General features: G+C 43.0%; 1 protein-coding gene and 1 long non-coding RNA gene across 5 annotated transcripts; one reads left to right on the top strand and one right to left on the bottom strand.

The window, feature by feature from the left end:
- The first annotated feature begins 57 nt into the window (after positions 1 to 57).
- Positions 58 to 21,018, top strand: ARFRP1 (ARF related protein 1). 2 transcript variants are annotated; one of them, XM_069802425.1, is made up of 9 exons: positions 58 to 165; positions 1,632 to 1,731; positions 2,122 to 2,209; positions 2,696 to 2,778; positions 3,248 to 3,329; positions 3,825 to 3,895; positions 10,356 to 10,456; positions 12,023 to 12,106; positions 17,851 to 21,018. In XM_069802425.1, exons 2-9 carry the CDS (start codon positions 1,639 to 1,641, stop codon positions 17,939 to 17,941), a joined length of 693 nt encoding a protein of 230 aa, XP_069658526.1. In that variant the 5' UTR covers positions 58 to 165; positions 1,632 to 1,638; the 3' UTR covers positions 17,942 to 21,018. The 2 variants fall into 2 exon arrangements, with proteins under 2 accessions (XP_069658526.1, XP_069658515.1); XM_069802414.1 differs by having other exon boundaries at positions 74 to 231.
- On the bottom strand, positions 13,103 to 22,825 carry LOC138689089 (uncharacterized). Of its 3 annotated transcripts, none has more exons than XR_011327886.1 (3): positions 21,923 to 22,825; positions 21,225 to 21,326; positions 13,103 to 15,534 (listed from the first exon to the last, which is right to left on the bottom strand). It is a non-coding gene; the product is annotated as an uncharacterized lncRNA (long non-coding RNA). The 3 variants fall into 3 exon arrangements; XR_011327885.1 differs by having other exon boundaries at positions 21,225 to 22,062; positions 22,309 to 22,825; XR_011327883.1 differs by having other exon boundaries at positions 21,225 to 22,825.
- Positions 22,826 to 23,094: the final 269 nt, after the last annotated feature.

Here is a 23,094-nt window from a genome sequence, read left to right as displayed (position 1 = left end):
GCTAAGCATCCTGGGAGTTGTAGTCCATCCAGCCGCCCCCGCGCCGCCCCCGCAGCGGTGCGAGAACTACGTTTCCCAGAGTGCCGCGCGAGGGACGGCGCCGGCGGCCGGCGCCGATGGGAAGCGTTAAAGGAGCTGTGTGGCGGGAGGTGTCTCCGGTTCCCGGTGAGGGGCCGCGGGTTTCGGGTACTGTCCTTCGCCTTCCGCGCTCGGGAGACGGCAAGAGCCGCGGTGGGTGCTCGCAAGGCACGGCTGGGCTTGGGGGAGGGCCTACAAGGTGCCGCCGGCCCGGGACCTGGCCCTGGCCCCGGCCCCGGGCCGTAAGGGAGGGAAATGGCGGTGAGGGTCGGTTTGTCCCTTCTGCCCTGTCAGGCTGTGACAGGGAAAGGGGGGGGGGAATTTCCCGCATCTAGGGGGAGCGGGCCAGTAGCTGGGCACGTCTACGGTCGTTTGCTGGCCCGAAAGGGGAGCGGGCCGGGGGGGGTGGGTTTGTCCCCAGCCTGCGGCCTCCTGCCTTCCCAGGGGGCGGCGTGAGCCTGCCCCTCTTGCACAGCTGGAGACGAAGGGTCCCCCCTCGCTCGGCGGGTACCTGTGGGGGTAAATAAGGCCCCTGTGCCCTGAGGTGTCCTGTCGTCACTCTGAGTACCCCAGCCTGAGAAATCCCTTACTTCTGGTCTGGAACACCTTGGGTTTTTCCCTTTTTTTTTTTCCCTTTAGGCAATGTTGTTTGACTTCAAAGTGATTATTTATCTGCACGCTTGCTCAAAGGCAGTTGCCTCTCAAAGTCTTTGCCTTGAGGTTCCCTTTGTCTGTGTTTAAACAGAAGAGTGATTGCAATGTTATGTGAGTCAGCTGTAGCACTTGGTAGCAATACTTCCTGCATCTTAGAAAATCTTCTCTGCCTTGTTTGTGCAAATCCAAGAACAAAAAACATGCGGGCTTCTGCAAGCATTGGTGTCACTTTGTCTGATTCTTAGTCTTGTGCTTTTTGGCTAGTTAACTTACTTGTCTTGTCTTCGTGGCAATGTGAGATGACAAAATACTTATATGGTGGATACCATAACAGAAGACTGTTGCTGGATAAGGCATAAATTAAGATAAGTAGGGGATTTTATGCTCCTTTAAGATACACTGCACCCAGTTCAACCATTAAAGATCCCATGATACTGTTAACGTGGATTGGGAACAAGGAGGGGCGACTGGCCTCCACATTCTTCCTTAAAAAACCTATTCTGTGTATTTGTATGAAGTTGACTTTACTTTCTGTGGGTCTTACATGTACCGCAGAAGATGTTCAGGCTCTTCTTTAGCTCTCCTTTAAGCCCCAAAACAGGCAGGGTAGTTTTAAAATGAGGGTTGAGTTTGCAGTGGATGCTGGGCACTACGTGCAGAAACAGAGGTTAAGCTCTTTGGAGGATCATCCCCCACTTGTATGCATTTGAAAATTTGATCTTGAGCTATTTGCATGATCTCCCTGGGATCTGTGCTTTGTCCTGGGATTGCCTAAATGTGAGAGTTACTCATAAAGGAATAACGTCATTCACTTATCTGGTGTTGGAAAAAACTTGTGTTGTGGAATGAGACTTTTGAAAATGACCTGTTTGTTAATGATTTCCTGGTACTTGTTGCAGGAGCAGGATGTATACTCTCCTGTCTGGGCTCTATAAATACATGTTCCAGAGGGATGAGTACTGCGTCTTGATCCTTGGTTTGGACAATGCTGGTAAAACCGTAAGTGCTGTTTATTACCAATTGCGTGGAGGACATGCGCAATTCTAAATGTCCTCCAAAGATAAAAATTCCAACAGACGGGTCAGTCTTTCTTTGGCTGTATCGTGAGTTATTTTAGTGATGTCACACCAAAGAATCAACTTTTCCCTCTTACTTAAATTTAGCATAAGCTTTCAGGGATGTAGCTGAGGCTTTGGTAATCCCGTAATCACCTGAGATCCCTTCTTTCATTGCTAAAATAGGGAACAAGAAGAGTAGTTTGTTCCAAGGTTAGGTAGGGCAGTATCTGTTGGAGCAGGATTCTGCAGAAATGAAAAGGCAGGTTTGGGTTAGGATTACCCCAGTCAGTAAAATATTTGAGAGTAAATACTTTTTCTTGTTCCTTTTCAGACCTTCCTTGAGCAAACCAAAACTCGATTTAACAAGAACTACAAAGGGATGAGTTTGTCCAAAATCACAACCACTGTAGGCTTAAACAGTAAGTAAATCTGTTTGGAATTTTTTCAACTTTCCTGCACAGTTAGACAACAACTGGTTCTTGTTTGAAATATTTAAGAATTGACAAGGGCAGAATAGTTCCTGGAAGTAGAGATTGTATCTCCCAACTCCCCATGTCTTTTTGTAAGAGAATAAAATAGGCTTTCTTAGCTTATGAGGCAAAACCTCTGAAGTCTTAAAAAAACAAGTATCCCATTTCAGTGCTATGCTCGGAGGTTAAACTAAATTTCACTGGAGTTCATTCGTTGGCCTGATTCTGGTATTATTTGCACTGACACGACTCTATCTGATATTAGTTGTCACTCTTTGCAAAGATATTGTTCTGTTGTTGAAAGTAGCCACTGCATGTGATTTGTTCCTCTAGAAGACTGTCCTACCCCAGATTTCTTAGGGGTGTGTTCAGGTGTTTGTGCTTTAGAGAACACCTTTTGTTTTCTTTGGATTGTCTTTTCTTCTTTCCCTCTAGTTGGTACTATTGATGTTGGCAAAACTCGGCTAATGTTCTGGGATCTTGGTGGACAGGAAGAACTGCAGTCTCTTTGGGACAAGGTTGGAGGCTTTTTTTTCTCTTAGAAAGACTTTTGTCTCTTTTAGAGCTGAAGTAGTATGATCATTTAGTAATCATACAGGCTTATCGGTAACCCTAGTATTTAGCATCAGCAGTTTTCCAGAGATTGAACTATATCTGTGCAAGATTAGCAAAGATAATGATTTGCATTATTGTTTACAGACAGCAGTTACCAACCCTGGTAATTATCTGAGGGTTGTGCCAGTAGAGATAAGTTTTTGGGGGGGACAGATAAGCTTTTTCACCTGTTGTATTCAGTAAGCCTGGAAACAGAACAGGCAATGCATTCTGTGTGCCACCATTCTTCTCTCCAGCCACATACTGTGGAAACAGCTGGCTCTAACTGGTTGATTTTTCCATGTATATCAAAATTTTACCAAATTTAAAAAAAAATCAGGAAGAGGAACATCCTAGTGGGTAGATACACTAATATCTGTGTTATCCTCGCAGTATTATGCTGAATCTCATGGAGTGATCTATGTTATTGACTCCACTGATGAGGAGAGGCTCTCAGAATCTAAAAGAGCTTTTGGTGAGTACCTTGTGTTTTACCTATACTGTGATTTCATGATGTATTGTGGCATGGTTCTCTTATTACAGTCATGTCTGTTCCTGTGTCCTTGAAGTAAGTTGTGCGGCCTGTTGATGACACACCTGTAGTGCTTTTGCACTTTATTGTTGAAGTCTGTCTTGTGTGTAACACAGGACTCACTTTTGTTGCCTGTAATGACCTTGAATCTCTTTCTGTGTTTATGCTGATGATATTGAAATTTTTATTCCTTATTCTGTATTTATCACCTCATTAATTCTTAGTAACGTGCTTGTTGATGACAATGAAGTTTGGAGTTTGATCTGGAAAAAAATTCTGTGAAGAAAATGGACCTGAAAGGTTGTATCAAATGAAACTGTAATGCAAGAAGGAGCCTCTTGCTTCATTCCCTATGTCCAGATAGTCTGTGTCAGGCATTTGCACAACTTTATCTTCCAGAACTGGCTAAACCTCTGGTTTTGTTTCTGTGCTTTATAGAGAAGATGATTACCAGTGAAGCTCTGGAAGGGGTTCCCATTCTGGTGTTAGCTAACAAGCAGGATGTAGAGGTAAGATTATTGCAGATTTACTTCTTAAGTGAGCAAATAAGCCCTGGAAAGGTGAGCTCTGCGTTCATGTTAAATTTGTTTCACATTCCTGGACTGATCCTATCACACTTTCCCCACTGCTGGAAATAATTACTTTGAATTATTTTTAATTTTTTTCCTTTCTCCTCCAACCCTTTTCCAGTGGCATAAATGAGCTTACTACAGGCACGTCCAGCTCAGCTGTTTTCAGCTTTTTATGTAAACAGAACAGACTACATAGCTATGGTGGGTCTTTCTTGTACTGTGACTTGGTATCTTGATACTGTTTTTTCCTGTTTATTCAGAAAAAAAATAATGTTTAGTGCACTTTGTTTAAACTGCCTTACTATTAACGTGGGAATAGCACAACAAATATATGTGAAGCAATATCATCCTTTTCCCATAACTAGGTAAGATCTAGTCAATGAAACATTCTGTTTGTCCTAGAGCATTCCATCAATGACAGCAGTGAATTGCAAGGAATGCTTTTTCTTGATAGTACAATTTGAATTCTTTCTAGCATATCTAGAACTGCAAAACTCTTGTATTTGACAAGTTAGTGGGCACTACGGTGTGACTGTTTAGGTGATGCATCCAGGGCAGCCCTCATCTCCCCCGGCAGGGAAAAAAGGGAAGAGAATGCCTAAGGCAATCGTGGTATTTTCCATGTTTTCCTCCTCCTTTCCGTGCATTGTACCTGGAATTCCAGTACTGCAGTTCGGGTGATTAATCTCTAGATGGAGCCAGAGACTTTCAGTAGAATTTGGAGTACCAGCCCTGGCAGCTGTGATGGGTATCTGTTTCAAAGTATGCAAATACTTCCCAGCTTCTTCCCCTGGACTTTACACCTATCTCAGTGAGTGTACTTGTGGGAAATACTTGAGACTTCCATAGAAATCACTTTGGCTTTAAAGGAGGATTTGGTTACATTTCATGTGTACAGCACAACAGATATTTTTGGATGACCATAAGATTATCTAGTCATAGAAATAAAAGAAACGTAGTTAAAGGCAGCATGAGACTGAGACGGAACTCCTGATTTATGATCCTGACTTTGCTGTGATCTCTGGTATGTGGGGAAGTTGACTGTCTTTTCTGTGTGGAAACCAGAATATTAACTTTCATATTTCCATGCAACACTACAGCTTTACAGCAGGGAGCAGTCTGTGCTCTTGCCTTTAGCTGTTGAGAAATAAACTTTATGCAGTGACCTGGAAAGCTGTTCCAATTTTCCTTGTGGCTGTATGTGCATATTTTGTTATGGGCATACTGCAAACACCAGCTCTTCTGGTACCCTAGCCAGGCTAAAGAAAAATGATTGAACAAGTGGACTTCTTCATATGACTAGAAAGAGTTATTTGGAACAGGCTTTAAACATAAAAACTATGACTGACTCCTTGCACCTTCTGGAGGGTCTAAGACCAGCCCACAGATTTAGTGCCTTTATGCAGTCGTAGAACTGTGACAAGAGATTAGCAAACCTATACTGACTGGAGGTATACCTGTTTTTAAGAAATACCTAAATTGTATATTTGGAAGTCTACTCCTAGAGTATGGTCTTGGATATAGACACAGAGCAAAGAGATATCATGCTATTTAACAAAACATTAAAGGGACTATAGCTTATTTTTCAGTAATTATTCAGGTAAAACTACAAGGCCTGTTTCTCTTCCACTAATCTAGCATACTTGAAGACTTCTGGAAGAAAATTGAACTTTACAGGATTATCACTGGTAGAGATTTTTCTACTCTGGATCCCCAGACATATAATTGTAGTGGGGAATTCTCACTGGCATCCCTCTGTCATTTATGTGGATCATGGTAAAGGAGGATAAGTGGTATCTTAACCTTGCTGGTGTTTGCGGATGAGAGATAATTCATAATGATTACATCTTTAAAGGCCAGCAGAAGGCTTGTGGTGAAATATATCAGTAGTAGTACATCTGGCACAGATCTTCCTTTTTTTTTTTCCCCCCGTAGTTTACATTCCTCACAATAAGCTAACAAAAGTTCTGACTCAATGCCTGAAATGCCTGAAATTGCATAAACTAAGAATTTTTGGCCCTGATGCTAAATTACTTGTAGAAAAGAATTCCGCTGTTAATAGGCACCACTGCTCTAGGGTAAATTGCATCCACTCAGCACTGCCAAGCATGGGTGGTGTTTGGGCATATCAGGAGATGAAATACAATCACAGACTGCAAAACCAATTCTAGTATTGTGACAATACTGTATGTGTTTTGTTTTTTTTTTTTTGTACCAGGAGAATGCTCTGTGTTTAGCAGGGGCTTCAAAAACTGGGTCATTTTGTAATTAATTAAAAGATTGGGTCAAATGTGTGTTGTGGGAGGGAGTTTGTTTTGTTTCTTAAAGGAACTATTGCTTTGTAGGGGAAATAAATGTCTAATATATAATAATTCATGTGGACTCCCTTCAAGTCAGAATGACACTTTTGAAAATATAGGCAGTTTGGCTTACCTACTGTTTACTGCAGAAAAAGCTGCAAAATAAGAATTTATATTTGCTGTTTTGATGTGAATGCAGCTATTTAAAGGTTTATAAAAGGTATATATTTCCAAGATTTACAACAAACTTAAAACTTGAGGATAGAATGGCTCATTTTGGAATGCTATTAAAAATACTAGAAAAACTGAGCTGGAAAAATAGTTTATGAAAATAACTGGGTATTATGTGATGTCTCTGGGAGGAAGTTTTGTCTTCTTAATCTTAAGATAAATTTTGGAAATTTGATTTGAAATCTCCAGAATGTTGGAAAGCCTCCTAGTGTCTTTGGAAAATGAGAGGTGTCATGGTGAGTAGTAGCATATATTTGAAGACTCACAGTGGTATCTGTTTTCCACACAGTTGTTAGGAAATAGGCCTTCTGCATGATGGCCATTCTAATTTCCAACTTAAGAAATAGCACAGCTTCCCTGTAAAATTATTTTTCATTTAAATAAGCTTGTGGTAATTTAAACAAGCTTAAGCTTTAATTTAAAATAAGCTTGTAAAAAAGATAGCCCAGAACATAGGTCAGGTTGGTTAGACTTTTTATTAAATAGTTTTACTTAGGCTATCCACCTTTCTGGTGTTTCTATTATAGTTGCATTCTGCTGACTGATTACTCTTGAGGTGGCTGAAGAGCCTATACTTCAGGTTTTATCCTGATATGAGACCAAGCAGCAGCATTGTCTTTCCTGCAGTGGATTTGGCGAATGGATAAAGACTCTACAATGCAACTCTTTTTTGCCTAAAACAGCCATTCATGCTTTTCTACAGGTGGCTCCAGAAATGGAGCCTTGCTGCTTGATATATTTCTAGGTGTACCATTCCTGAGTCTTAATTTGGGTAATGCTGTTCTGAACCCTTCATAAAAGGAATTTGGTTGTGGAGGCAGGTCAGTCCTGGCTAGACTATGCGGTGAAAAGCCTTCATGAAAAGGTGGTTCACAGTGCATTCTTTTGGGGAAGTTGAGATAGAAATATGATTCGTCAAGTTGTATGAGTTTCCTCTGAAATGTATGGTAGATAAAATCCACAGATGACCTTTCTGGAGTGATGTTATTATTGTAATGTTACACTGTTTATGTGATCACAAATCCAGCTTCCCTAGTTTGCTCTTGGTTTATGTGGTTTCAGTTGAGAAACAAAACACATCTGTAAACAAATATTTTGTAATGTAGATAGGGAGGTGGAAAAGAGGGGAACTCAGAAGCCGCAGCTGACATTTTCTCCAAGCATGAGAAGCTCAAATGCTCCTAGTTGAAGTGATGGGTAATCTGCCTCATCCTCTACTGTAAGACACAATTCCAGTTCACGGCTTCCCCTTGAACACTAAAACAAGGCTTCTCTGAATTGATAGTTCAGTGGTGTTATCCCCTCTGCTGTGTTACCTTACTTCATCCCAAGGGAGAAAAGATGTTCCTCAAAATAAGTGTAGTGTTGTGGTGCAGTGATGTCCTACTGTAAACAATGTAAATGGTGCAAAGTCTCCTCAGAAGCAAAACTTTCTGATGCAGATTTCTATGGAGAGCAATGGCTGTACAGCTTTGTGGAAGTTAGGGCAGGCCACGATTATACCAGAGGGTGAGAAAGGGAAGTGACTATAATGGATTAAGCGGGGGAAAAAATGACTACAGCAGTTGTAAACTGCACTGGGAAAAGTGGGTTTCTCAAAGGCCTCAAAGATGGACAAGGTGAAGGAGGTGGATTCTCAGTGCCACTAGATATGTGCAGGTGTCCTGATCTGCTGACAGCTTTTGGGAAATCCATTGCCTGATTGCTTTGCACAGGCCTGTGCAAGTAGAAATAAAGGACAGCATGAGTATGGTCTGTGCTGTTACTTCCTACCCTGAACACTTTTTCTCAGTTTTATTTTAAAAAGTTTTAAAAACATATCATCATTCAGAAAAAGGAGAAATTATTATAATATGATATTAAGCTGTGGTAAGCTGAAAGTATATTTCAAGAAATGTTTGCTCAGTTTCAGCTGCCTTGGGATTTAACCTTCCTGCTGCCAAGTCTCATTTACTGAAAAAAAGTAATGACATGAAAAATAGCTCAGATTAGTGACATGCAGCTCTTTGTCCTTCCCAGTTGTTGGGCACTTGACTTGTCTAGAGCTTTGGCTTAAATCAAGAGGCAAGTTGGACCTGCCTTTCATATTTGGCGGTGAATGTCATACCAAAACTAAAGTAGCATCTTTTACAAACTTGTAGAGAATGGTTGTTTGGTGATAATCTCTTGCCTGTCTTCCAGACCTACTGGTATGACTTCCAACTCCCAAGTCCACTCCGACTCTCTCTAAAGCTAGTACTTGATTTTTTTAAAAGTTATTTAACTGTTTATCCTGTGGATGACAGCTCATCTTTATGAATTGCAGGTTTTTCATTTGGCAGAAATTTGGTGCAATGAAGTTAGTAACACTTCTGGATACAGTTTCCAGCTCATTGATTGAAACTGCAAGTTTGAAATGCAACTTAGGTCATAAGAAAGTACAGTCATCAAAGTTGCACAACTAATGGATTCTAGGCCCTTCACAGTGGAAAATCACAAGTCTGAATTCAAGGGCACTGGGTGAATCGGGTGTCATTAAACTCCTTTCAAGCCATTTCTTAAGAACCCTTCTTATTTATAAGGACTGAAAACTGCTTATTTGTCACATGGTCATCCCCACAGTAGTTTCCCATGTTTAATTTCTCCAGAACCAGTATTTTGCAAAATGGATAGCTGGTATTGTGAATTTCCATCTTTCTGCTAAGTCAAGGCTCAGACTTGTAGAAGACTGAATTCCTGTTTGCAGGTAGTCTGTTCTTTCAAAGCGTACATACACTTGGACTAATCCTCAAGACTCATAAGGGTCCGATTTGGCACTTGAGTAAACACTTGCCCAAAACATGCGCTTGAGCCTCACTGAAGGTTCAAAATGTCTTTGCAGAGAGAGGAAGAAAGCTGGGCTCGTGGCCAGCTAAGGTGCTTAAATGGCTTGTCCAAGGCTTTCTGAGGAAAAAGTGAGCACTGAGATCAGAAAAAGATTTAAAGGCTGGTGATTCTTCTTGTTCCTGCTTCCTGTGTTCAGGGAGGAAGGTGCAAGTCTAGACTTCAGTAGGGCAGGTTTGCTTTTGTTGTGTTTGTAACTCTAAGAGGAAAATTTTTGTGGTAACACTGTGATTTATGTCAGGAAAGTAATCCACTGGTTTACTGGGGGGCTTATGCATTTGTGTATTTTAAAACCACTTCCCAGCAATCTCCTAGCAGCCTTACAGAAGTGCAAGACCTGATGGTGATCAAGAGCAAGTTGACACTGGGCATCAGAAAATGTGCTGCACTCAGTGCTGTCAGCATTTTCTCCTGCATGCAAAATGCAAAGAAACAAGTCCAGGGTGGCCATGCCTTTAATGTCAAGGAATGTGCTGAGAATTTAGGAAAAACCACTTCCAGGCCATTTTCTGAGGGCGTGCATACAGGGAGACATCATCCAGGCCATTGGCAAAGAGTCAGCTACAGGAACTGACTTGTCTGGGATTCTGGCAGGTATACAGTTTCAAAAGGCTTTGTAAATAGATGCGCTCTTGTAGTGTTCTGGTAGACAACCTGCGTTTGATGATTGGGGCAGGTTGGAAGGAGTATCCCAAGGGTGTGCAGGTTGTACTTATTTTCATTACTTATTTGCTTAGAAGTGCACATCTTGTGGATCAGGGAGGTGTGGCAGTGTCTGTATACTGTCTGAAAATAGCATTCTCTTTGGTGAAAAAAGAATATGTTAATTTTTTTTGGAAGGTAAAGAAATGAATTTGCTGTGTTAGTGGGTGAGGGGGTTTAACCTAACAGAGTTGTGCCATCCTGACCGAAGCAGAACTGTGGATGTGGTAGGATTCATTTTAGAAGAAGGTCACCATCTCTTGTAGCATAGAAAGCAAGCTCTTCTTTGGTTTCCCTTGCAGACTTGTCTGTCAATACCTGACATCAAGACAGCATTTAGTGACTGCATTAACAAAATTGGGAAGAGAGACTGCCTGACACAAGCCTGCTCTGCTCTTACTGGGTAAGTATGAGAATGGATGGCGTTTTGGTTAACTGAACTGCTGCAGGGTGTCACACAAGCAGAGCAGTACTATAGGATTTAATAACCCCTAAAAGGGAGCTGCTTCCTTCCCAGCAGTGACAGATACTTGTTTGTGAACTTTGGACTTGCGCCAGGTCAGTAACTTCATCTGTAAATCCTGCTGATGAAACACAATGAAAATGTACTACTGGCTGAGAGCAACAGGACTTGGAGTCACACGGAGCTGTTGATTCTTGTCCTTTATCATCCCTTCTCCATACACAATAATCTTCATCATTGGCTTGCTGCAGCTCCTGGCTTTTATGAAAGAAGTCAGTTGAAAATATAGCTGTTTATGACACTGCCAGAGAAATGAGTGGTGTTCCATTGTTGGTGGAGTAATTATGCTCTTGCTTTCATATTTTTTGGCATGCAGATGTGTTTTGTTATATAGATAAGAACACTCTTGGAGATTGTTATATTACACTGGGGATGCTTGTGGTTTAAGATACAGTGACTACAACAGGCCAAAATTTGGGACACTGATTCTTCTTCAGACCTATGCAGCTGCATGCCACAGAGCTGCATGCCATGACCTTGACCAACCCACTAGATTCTTGGTATCTTAGTATTACTATTGCACATTGAGTCTTGCAATACTTTTGGTTACGCTTTCAGTTCTTTGGGTGAAAAGTGCTATTTGGCATAAGTCAAAAGTACCGTTCTAGATGGCTAGAAATACTCCTCACTGAGTTACTGCCTGTGCTGAATCCAGAGCTTTGATGTTTCTTCTTTTTTTAATCTAGCAAGAAATCTGTATTATACAAGCTTCTGCAAAGGATAAGAAAAGCTTCTTAAACCATGAGAAAAATCTCTTGTCTGCGTTGCTAAGAATCAAATGCCATTAAGCAGATGAATGACCACAATAACAAGAACAATGGTTAAGCACTGACTGGAAGAGAAGTATTAGATAATAATCTTATGAAATGCAACCTTTTCAATTGTTTTGGGGTTTGTACAAACACTTCTAGTTTTGATCTGTGTGGAATTTCCTTTCAAAATTTCAGTTCGAGTTTGCACTAAAAAAAAAAAAATTGTGGAAGTCCTGGCTGGGTAGCTGTGCAGACTAGTGAGTTGGTGACTTGCTTGGCAGCCCCAGCACAGATGATTACAGCAAGCTGGAGCCAGGATTGGAAGATCTGATACAACTAGCCTGAGGCTTGTAGCAAAATAACCTCAAACCAGCTGTCAGATGGTTTTTGTTTGATGCTTGTTCATCCCAAGGTTTCCACAGAGTTGATGACTAACTAAATTGGATGTAGACTAGTACAGACACCAGAAAAATAAAGGATGGAGTTTACATACTGAGTTAAAAGAAATCAGATCCCCGTTGTTTGTGTGTATGAGAAACTAACATAGTAATGCCAATAAATAACTGCAGGGCAGAACTCTTCACTTGCTCTTGTAACAGCTCAGTTAGGAACTACATGAGCCATGGTTTTGTTCTTGGTTGTTTTTTGTTGTTTGGGTTTTTTTTAATCTTGTCTACTTATCTTATTTCCTTAGCAAAGGAGTGAACGAGGGAATTGAATGGATGGTGAAGTGCGTGGTGAGGAATATTCACCGGCCCCCAAGAAAGAAGGACATCACGTAAGAAATTGCAAGCCAGCCAAGGAGCAGTCTCTTTCCACACAGTTTTGTGTTCCCTTTTAAGAAGGTGGTCCACTGGATTCCTATTACACCTGATTCTTTCCTAAGTTTGGAGACAAACATTCTCTTTCTGTGTCTAAAAGACTTGAGCAAAGGATTCCAACTGGGTGGGGGGTGGGGATCTCTTACATTAAGTATTAAGCTGTTGGCCTGAGAGCATAGACAGAGTGGCAATCTACACATTGTTGCAGATGCAAAGGACTTAATTTTCTACTGTATTACTTTGTGATTCTTGATTTGTTAGTCTAACAGGCTAGAGGCCAGTGAAATGAAGGAACTCCTGAAGGAACTGTGTAGGTGAAAATGAAAGGGGAGGGAGAGCCTGGGGAATGGCTGTCCCTTCTAACAGAGAAGATACGTTGCTGCTCCAGCCCCATGGTTACTATAGGTGGTGTTACTGGCCCTGATATGCTGCTGTTTGTTTGTATAATGGGGAGAGACAGTGTTGATTATAACTCAATTTTCAGTCAGCACATTGATTTGTAACTTTTACCTGTGGTAAATGCAGATATGGAAGCCAGCAACTGCACAATGGTATACTGTTTAAAATGGGTATTCTTAATAGGACATGAACTCCAGAAGCACTGCCTTGCTTTGACTGCCAATCTTTTTTGTGCATTCTCTTTAATTGTAAGAATAATTGGTATCTTCTGTAACTGGAATGAATTGAGGCCCTCTCTGTGATCTTTCTAGGCCGAAAGCTGAACCTCTAGGCAGGGAGAAATCAGTATGCAATAGAGCTTCCTACTTCTTTGAACTTCTCTTGCTGAAACAACTGATGTTCAGAAATAATGGTACTTAGCCCTCTAGTTTTTTGAAATGTAATAAAGAACAGAAAGCCAGCTTGCAAAGTCAAATAGCACTCACTTCTTATGTAGTCTACCCAGCTAGTAATTCTGCTGACGTAAAAAGAGATATTCAGAGAAATGTTAGTGATACATGTATTTCACAGTGGTTTGGCAGTGGGTGTTGCTCTTTGCATGTTTTAGTTACTGCTGGCACTGGTGACCATTCTGTGCTGTTTGCTCACACAACTAAGAGGATATTATTCAAGCTCTATTTGAGCAAGTTAGGCAGTGCTATTTGTTTAAAGATGTGTTATTTGGCATCTGTCAAAGAACTTTCTGCTAAATTTTCTGTATGCAACTCATTGCAGATTTTTTTTTTTACGTGAGAACGTAATTCATTCCTTCACATTTGGGTCAAAGTGTGAGGGCAGCTGAAATAATTGCATACTGGAAAGCAGAATCTTACTTCTCAGTAACACTAGGATAGGATAAGGCTAGGCAAACTGTCAGAAAAGATATGAAATCCCTTTCAATTACTTGCTTTTGTTAGAAAAGGTTGTATAACACAGTACCCAAGTTTTTGAATTTGAATGGTGCCAATGTCAAGGCCATATCCCAGAAAAATTAAACTACAATAGATCTAGCTCAGATACTGCAGATCTCATTAGGCTCCTTTAGACCTAGTGACCTGTGAGTATAGAGGATCCTTGAAGATCACTTACCTCCTGTATGAAGTTCCACATTCTGTAGGTGCTGCATGTGATGTAGGGCTGAGAGTTTCAAGTGTACAAAAGTATTGGATACTCAGTGGCCATTGATTATAATGGAAATCTCTCTCAGCCATCTCTGAAAGCCTGAGTATTTTCAAGGTATCTCTATGGTCCTGGCTCTTGTTTTGATTGGCAGGATTGGTGCTAACAATTAAACTGAAGATGTGAAACAGTGACTGGTAGACAGAAGTGCATTGCTGAGAGAAAAAACACTTTAGTCGAGTAACTTGAAATGTCTGTTTAATGGGACACAAGGGGTTTTCCAAACTTTCCACATACTCTTCTCAGATCTCTCCCTATTCCCTAGGAAACCAGGGAGGAAAAAACAGGTTTCAGCTTGAGGCCATAGCTGTTCTCACATGTTTCTAGACACAAAGACTGCTTTGTGACACAATAGTAGCAGGTGGTCTCAAATTAAAGCAAACATTTTGACTTCAGAATTCCAAGTTCTCAAGAGTGGGGGAGTCTTTCACCCAGAAAGATGCATCAACTGCGATACGTAAGTATGAGCATGCTCTGATGTCCACAGAAAATCAGGGAGGATTTCTCTGAAACCGGCAGTGAAAAGTTGGTTATCATTCAGAGTTAGCTTCTAGAGTTGTAACAGCAGTTACTTGCTGGGGCACACAGATGCAGCTGCTTGGCTCCCAAAGTCTGTTTTAAGAAAGAGCTTCGCAGTCTGGGTTTTCCACCATTACAGATAAAGTGCACTTACCTGATACTGTCAAAAGATTTCCTGAGTGCTAGGAAGCCCAGCAGGTAAACAGTCAAGCCAACCGTTGAATTGCTTTGGTGTGTCCTCCATGCTGCAGCATGACTGCAATGCAGGAATTCAGCTTGATCAGCTGTCAGGTGGAAGATAAAGATCTTGCTGTGCAAGCACAACCTGGACTTGGGTCTCACTGATCATGTACTATGTGCAGTTACTTTATGTGAAGCACAAAGATGATGGAATGCTGCTAAGTCAGCTGGGGTTTTTGGTTGCATCTGCTTTATATGGTCATAAATGGCTACACAAGGACACTGATGACTTCCTCCTTCAGTTGGTTTTATTGCAGCTTCAGTCTATAAGCAGGTCTATTCTGCTAATGATGCCTCAGTACAGATGAATGGCATACAACCAAATTGACATGGAATAGCATTCTGAAAAGGGATGGCAGTCAATGCATAAGTGCCGCTAAAAAAAAAAATCACACTGGGATAGTCTAAGATCATATGCTGGTAGCTGATAACTTTTTTATATTTTGATGAGTAATTTAATCAATAACTTACCATTTTTTTTGGACTTGTGCTTTAATTAAGTCCTTACAGGAAGCACAGACTTTTATTTAAAATGCTTTTGCATTGCAAGTGACCCCACTGCAAGAAATCCAACCAAAGCGAGGATGTTTCTGAGTAGTTCAAATGTAATCAGTTTTTCAGATTTTTTGATGCGTTTGAGATAGACCTCTTTTGCCCATGCCTGTTTACAGCAAGTTATTTCTCTGAAGAGCTACTTTATCTTCCCAAGGTGAAACAGATTCATCGTTTGCACTCAGTAATCACTTTTTCCCTTAGTATGCTTTACACTGAGATAAAGCTAAGTGTCTAATAATCATGGTAGTTATTCTACTTACCTTATTTGAACATTGGCAGAAGATTAACTTTCTCTCACCCATCTGGAATTTCCCTGCTATGCAAACATTTATTAGCTGCTAGCAGTGGGAGGCAAGAGCATTCCTTAAAAAACCAAAACTCCCTTCTAATGCTTTTGAATACTGTATGAATCACAGTGCTGTCCATGTGGTGGCAATTTCATCTTCATTTGGAACTATGGAAAGACACAGAATAATTGAGTTAGAGCACTTTATGCTGGTACTACCTAATCCCATCCCATCCTAGTGCAAGGCAACGGTGATGTGCTAGCCTTGCTGTAATGGCCTGATGGTCTGCTTCTCAGTGATGCTGATGTCAGATCTTATCCCACTCGCCATGACATCCCGTCCCACAGAACCAGGGGAAATAGCGGGACAAATCAGACACAGCTTTGTGCTAAGTCCAACGTCTTATTTAAAGCTCTGGTCAGTACCATCTGTTTCAGGGCAAGGTGAAGAAGCAAGCGGAAGAGAGGTATGGGATATATGCCCCCCGGCCATCCTTCCTACTCTCTGCTAAACTGAAATCAGCCTATAATAGAGAAGTGGACTTAATATCCCTTCCAGTGCTGTAGGGTTGTTTTATTCCTAATCGAGCTATTTTTAGTCTCTTCTTCCTTATGATCCTACTTTTGTACTGCTGATGCATCCTATAACATCATTTCTATACCAATGCATCCAGCATATCCATCGGTTCATTTAAGGTAAAGATCTGCCTTTACATGTTACAGATAACAATCTCAAGCAAAAGGGCACTTCTTTACTGCAAGCCTGGAAGTTTGCTTCTCCTCAGTTATGATATTTTAGCTTGGTGATGATGTTTAGGGCATGAGACTGTTGGGTTAGTCACGATTTCCAGAAGTGTGTGGTCGTGAATAACTAACTATGAGGTACTACTGTGGGTTTGGAAAATGTAAGGTTACAACAGCCCTCAGCTAAAAACCTGGATTAAAGTACTTGACGGTAACCTTCAGTATCCCAGGACTTCTCTGCTGGCAAGTGGTATTAGTTCAAGGAGTGAACTTCTAGAGGTGTCTGCTAAGAAAGGCAAAGAGTGGTACTGTCACTGGTCTTGACCATTATCCCTTTAAATTAAAAAAAAATCTGATGGTGACTGACTGGCAGCCAGAGACAGCAGTGTCCACACATAAAGGAAAGCGGGTTCTGCTACTGCTTGCAGGTCTGCTTATGCTCCTCAGCTTTTACCAAAAGAAGCACCGCAGACTGAGTTTGCCTTCAGTCTTGGGACCATTTTTCAGAGACTGAAAGAAATTACTCTTAAGTGGTTATCTGTAGATTTCCCAGAAGCAATTTGGGCAATCAAGAAAAACAGGCTGAACTGACCCTGCCATGGAGATGGGCTATAGGCTGGATGCCTTCTCAAAAATCCCTTTTGGCATGGTTTTCTATTAAAATTTGGCTCAAACCTGTCTCCAGGGAGATAAGAGGCAGTGGAGAGGGGGGCTGCTGAGCTCTCATTGGGACAAAGGAGGCCAGAGAAACTAGAGCAGGTGCCTTTTTTTTTTTTCCACACTGCAATTTTATACAAGTTGGAAATCCCACATGAAACATTCCTGGTGTCTAACACTATTTTGTTTGCTGTACCTCAGGCATTTCCTGAAATATTGCCCTTTGGTTTTGTTTCTTGTGCTTCTGAAATACCTCAAAGAGTTGTTTTGCTGCTCCTCTGATAAAAGCAGCTTCCATGACAAGTATTGGGGGCTTTCCGTTAGTTTCTTTATGCACGCTTAGGCTTTTTTATATCCAAAAGCATGTCACAAGGATATAGTCCCAGCTATGAGTAGTGCTTGCTGTTATACAACTTCATCTGCACAACTTAAATCTGATCACAAGCCTTCACCCATGACACCCATTACCTCAGAAGGGAGTGCTGATCAAATTTTCTGCTGAAAGAAACAAACAAAGCAGTACTAAAAGCAATCAGAACCTCAGGTAGGAAAATGACTGAGGACTGGCAGAGACTTGGACAGCCCAGTATGCAACATCACTGGGGAAAAAAATTACCTAAATTTCTTCCATAAACTACATGCTTGTCAGGTGGAAACAAGAGGAGGAGGAATATTTGCAGTGACTAACTCAGTTGTGGAATTCTGCCTGACATTTAGTTTTAAACACATAAAAACACTTTCTGGAGGCAGGAATCGCCTCATTCCTTCTCAATTACACTGTCTTTCCTTAAAGCTGCTGATTCCAAACACATTTCCAAAGTACGCTTTTGTTAGCAGCATCCTCTGTTGAATACCACATTCCCTGCATACTTTTTTGAGGATGTCTTTGCAGCAGTCTCACCTTTCCCGCAATCATGTTGTCACATGTTATCAAAAGCAGTTGTGAAGATGAGGCAGTAGATGTATTTGCTTAGGAACTCACAGGATGAAGTGTCTTTTCCTTCAAACAAAATCCTTGCTGGATGAATCTTTACTAACACTATTAACTCATGAGTAATAACTTTTTTTGGTGCATGTCCATAGATGGTACTGTCTTTCTACGCTCCACAAATGCACTGCTTACACTTCTGTCATCCAGTCCTCTCTTAACTGCTCCCTGCCATTGTGGCCATGACAGAAGCAAGCACACACCACGGAGGACTCCGGTGCTTAAACCCTCGTTCCTCACAGACAGAATCATCTGCTGCCAGCTGTGCCTGGGACATGAAGCACAAGCAAGCGGCTACACACAGCTGTTGCACTCACTGCTGCTCTGCTAGGGAATTGCCCAGCAGCTGCCGGCGTACAAGCACAGCGTTATTTAGTAAAAGCATCATCATTTGAAGCGTACATCCTTCAGCTGAATGGATGTCACGCTGACTGTTTGGAGGAGCTAATTCAGCCCTCTGATCCAGTGCAGCCTTAAGATGTCTGTATCCAGTATATACCATAAGCACTGCTCTGAGGAGAAACTAAATTTGGAGTAAAATTAAGTGTATCCTTAAATGTTTTCCTGAAGCGGACACATACAAAGTTGTTTCTGTTTGTATTCCAGTTCAACTGACAGCCAGGAACTCCTCTGCTAATTCTCAGAAGTCAAATAGCCTGATACCATCTCATCTGTACATTTCCTTTAGGAATTTATTTTGGTTTTTTTTTTTTTTGAGTCACACTCCCAGAAAAAAAAAAAAAAAAAAAAAAGGGTTCTATAAGACAGTCATAAAACGGAATAAGGAATTCATTGTTCCCAGAAACTGGTACTGCAAATAGCACCTCCTCACTGCCTAGCCCTTTGAACAGAATGAATACGCAGGCAGCCCCTGTATCTCACTCCGAGATTTTGCTGGGTGCCCCCGTTCTGCGACCGAAGCCCACTGCTCATTCAGATGGGCTTTTCTATCAGGGGACCAACATGACCTGTGAGATACCGAGGGTTATCCTGCCCTCTTGAAAGACTTTGCTCCTCTGACACAAACAAAGCTTATTTTTACATTTGTCCCTATGCGTAATACCCACATATATTGAACACCACGCTTTTAGCAGAAGTTTTTTGCCCTGGAGATGAACGCAGTGGGAGCAAAAAGGCAGCTGGCCACCTGTGGAAGGGGGAAGCAGCTGTTCCCACCCAGCCCTGTCCTCTGCAAGGATTAAGCTCTCCTAAGTCTGCACCCACATCCTCAGTGTGGTGGAAATTTTGACAGCTCATCTCCATGCCACGAGAAGCGGCAGGATCACAGGATAGTCTATGCCACAGGCTGTGAAAGACCTATTAAACGGTTCCCCGTGAGTACGACTGTTGTATCAAAGGGCAGGGGCTCTCTGTAAAGCAGAATTGCTGAATCACAGGCTAGGTTGTTCCTGCGTGACGTCATGTCAGTGCACGACACACGAAACTGGGTGAAAGAAGAACTTGGGTTTGATCTCGCTAGAGCTGATTTGTTCTTTCAGGTTCAGAGTCACGAAGTGGGGAATGTACACTCCTATTCTTATCTTCCAAGTTTCCCAACTAAATAGGCCTTGTCTTAACTTCTGGGAAGACTGAGAGAAGTCCAAAAAAAAAAAAAAAAATCACCCACTAAGCTCCAGTATTACAGAAGGAAGTACAGAGACAGAAATAGAAACCAGCATCAGGGAAACTCTATGATTTGACTGAGGCTGAACAAGCACATCAGAGCATGTCCCTGAAGCCTGTCTGAACTCTCCAAACCTTTAGCTAGTCCCTTATGCTTCCTAGTCAAAAATGCCCTTAAGTCCCCATTCCCGAGACTCAGCAGCAGCACCCAGACTGCCCAACGCACAGCCTCGCTGACCTCATTTCTTCATAGCGATAGCTGCGACATCGTCATTCCCTGCACTTCCATAGAAAAACGATCAAGTCTCCCAGCTCCACTCCCCTGCGTTACAGCTAGGTCACGGCACAGCTGGAGCTCTGCTATGTTCAAAGCAGCTGGGAAAGCCCCAAACCAAGCATGGGACACTGCTGGTACCTCGTGCTTCATCTGCCTGAGGCTCTTCCTTGTGTGAGCAGTGATAAGGGACAGCACACGCAACGACCGTGGCCTCGATTCTGCCCCTCATACATATAGCAATACGAGGTCTCTGATTTACAATACTGCTTAGTCATTTAGGCACAGCAGACTGTTCTAGCTTTCTCCCTAAACATTGTGTAAGATGGAAAATGCCATTGTTTTTAAAGGGTAAGCAGAGCTGCTTTGGGAAGACTCCTGGTTTATGCTGACCCAGATCATAGTACATAAAGTGCTTGTGGTTCTCAACAGTGAGGGTGTTGTGTAAGGGTAGTATAGCTGTAGTCATTGCAAGCTTCCTGACCGTGTTTCCCAGAAAACTAATGTAAGCAAAAGGGCATCAGAAGGTTTATTAATAAATTCTAATTTTGTTCAAGCTAAGAGGAGGCAGTGCCCAGACCTAAGGATTATAGGCTAAGTACCTTGGGAGCAAATTTGGGGGAGCCAAACAAGGGCTGACAAATAGAAGAAACATGCTTCAGTTGTGACCCTGGTTACTGGATGAATTCCTATAAGTGATCTTTTAAGCCTCTCAGAGCAAAAGCAAGCTTTTCTGTAAAGGATAACTGTTCTCCTCCCAACACTTGCTCGGAAGCACACACTGGAAATATAAGTGAAAACTAGTGTTGTGCTCTGTAACTGCCACAAGAAACCAGATCCAAGGTTTTGTTAAAAAAGACAATTTCATGCTAGTATTTCTTTAGATCCCTTTTTAACTATTGACTCAGTGTTACAGCACTGTCTGAACAAGTCTTCTGGGTACTAAATAACTGAATCTACTTAGGGAGATCGTGGATGAAAGCTACTGTCCCCTGTTCTCGCCTTACTCAGCGTCAGGCAGCAATAATTTGCTTTATTGGCACATGCTTACTGCAAAGACCTCCGAACACCTTTGAAATGTGGACCCTAGAAAGCTCATCATGTTTTACAAGGGGGGAAGAAGGGCCCTTTGGGGACCACGCAGGCAGCTGGGCAGTGAGGGAAGGAGTCGGGGGCAGCAACCTTCCAGCACCCCGAGACTGGACACGGCTCTGAAGCAGGGACCCTTCGGCAACACTCGTAGGGTCATCGGGCTGCCAAAGTGTTTGAGTTTCTTTAATAGGAATAATACTGACAAACCAAACTTGTCTTCTCGTTACTGTTTTTCATTGAGGTTTTCATATTTTCATTAAAACGGTTTGTCAGAGTCTGGTTTTGGTCGGCACAAGGCAAAAATTCTCACGTCATTAAAAGAAATATGAGGAGAAGAGATTAGGAGGCAGAGTTTCACCCAGCTCTGACCAGCTGCAGATCAATGGTTATGAGCCACGCTCACCCAAGAGCCCTCGGTCCATCTCCTCCCCTGGCACACCGAACCGACACCAACCCGCCGCGGGGCTGCCTGGTCCTCACCTCTCGGTTCCCCTGTGTCTGACCAGCCCAGGCTGGGAACGGGTCCCATCCGCTGTGCCGCCTCTTGCTTGCTCTTTGAGACATCCCACTCTCAGGCAGCTCCTTGAACACAGAAGGGAACAGAAATTATAAACTGAGGAGGGGAAGTAACGAAGGCAGGGGAATGAAGGTGAGACCCCGTGGGAGAAAAGCGCCTCACCGGTCCCACACGTGTGGCCGAGGCTGGTGGTACTGGAGCCCGGCTGTGGTGCTGCGAGAGGAGACCGGCTGCAGGCAGAGCGGCTGAGCTCAATGCCCTGGTGCAGCCAGCGTTGGAGCAGGTCAGCGCACCTCAGTAACCGTTTTCTGCAAAAAACAGGGATGCAACTTCTTCTGCTTCTCCTGCTTGTTTTGAGACTTCACCCCCTGAAAGCCACGGGAGGTTCAGGCAGAAAGAAATGCGTACAAAGAGCTGCAGCAAAGGAGGACTGGAAAGTAATAGCAGGGTGAGCGAGGTCTGGGTCTGGCCCGGCAGCACCACCAGCGCTGCGATACCAGGTGGCAATGGCTTTGTCCTGAGTCACGGGTCCCCTCTCAGGTCGCATTCTCTGGTACCCCAGTTCAGATACCCCTGAGCTGAGCATAGGTTGGTTTGCCCTGCACGCTTCAGCTATCTCTCTGCTCCTGCTCTTGGACACGATTGACTTTGTCAGTCTCACCTCTGCTTCCCCGGCGCGGCCGGCACTCTCCACCTGCAGCAGGAGCTCGGTCCCGTCGTTGGGTCACTGCAGAAACAGCACATGCAGCAGCGAGGGACGAGTCGCAGCAGGGAAAGCCTGGGCGCGCAACACAGGGCACCCTACAATCAGAAGAAAAAAAAAGATGCACGCTTCAAAAGAAGATCAAATCAGGACCTCTTTGGAATAGCGATGGGCAAATTCAGACGAGTTCAGTCTGCGTTAGCGCTTCCCGAGTCCTCTCCCACAGGGTCTGCAGGGCTCAGGCCACCGTCAACCGCTGAGCAACACGGGAGGGCAGAGAGCGAAGAATCGTCTCTAGCAAAACAAAAACATGGGGAAATCTGCAGGCAGAAGAGTGACTTTACCTGTCTTGTGACTCGGTTGCCACCCCGGGGCCAAGGGTGGCTGGAGTCTGTTTCAACAAGCAGGACTACAAGTCTGCACTGGTCACATCCCCTCTGCACCCCTCAAAAAATTCCCCCTCGGTTTCCTCTAGCAATCCCGGCTCTCCGCGCTTGCGACGTTGAGGCGTGAGCCAGCTACGTATGACCTCACTAGAAAAACTCCCACTGACTCCTTAAACTAACGTTAATCATTTACCTAACCCTGTTTCAAACCCTCCAGCGCTGGGCCAGCGCACATGGTGCCCTCGTTGCGTTAAAGCGTAAACGTGTCCGAACCGCTCTCGCTGCAAGCAAGTCGGCTCCTGCCGACGGCGGTTTCATGGGTCTGAGGAGCCGCTTGCCACCCTGAGTCATTGCCACACCTCGCTGCAGCGAGAGGCATCGGAGTCAGCCCGTGGCACAGCCATAACACGTGGCCGTGCCTCAGCAGTTTATTTAAACTGGTGGGTTTGTGGGGTTTTTTTTTCCGTTTTAAGTATTTAACAGCCATCAGGTGATAGGGAAGCCCGACTCGGTGAACAGTGTGGGCTTGGGGTTTTTATGTAGTGTTCATAGTGTTTGGGGAAATTGTCTTCTGTGGACTAAATATCTGAGTCATTCCTAGGAGGGAGTTACATCCATCTTTAAATGTTACCATGTATTTGTCCTTGGCCACAGCTTATAAGGAAAGCAGTCATTTAAATGATCAGGAAAAAGCTCATGTGCCAACTGTTCCTCTTCTCTCTCTGGGCTTTGGAAACTTCAGTG

This window comes from Haliaeetus albicilla, chromosome 2 (genome assembly GCF_947461875.1).
Source record: "Haliaeetus albicilla chromosome 2, bHalAlb1.1, whole genome shotgun sequence".
In the NCBI taxonomy this organism is placed as follows: domain Eukaryota; kingdom Metazoa; phylum Chordata; class Aves; order Accipitriformes; family Accipitridae; genus Haliaeetus; species Haliaeetus albicilla.
Note: the sequence above shows the minus strand (reverse complement) of the source record. Positions and strands in the feature narration are given on the sequence as shown.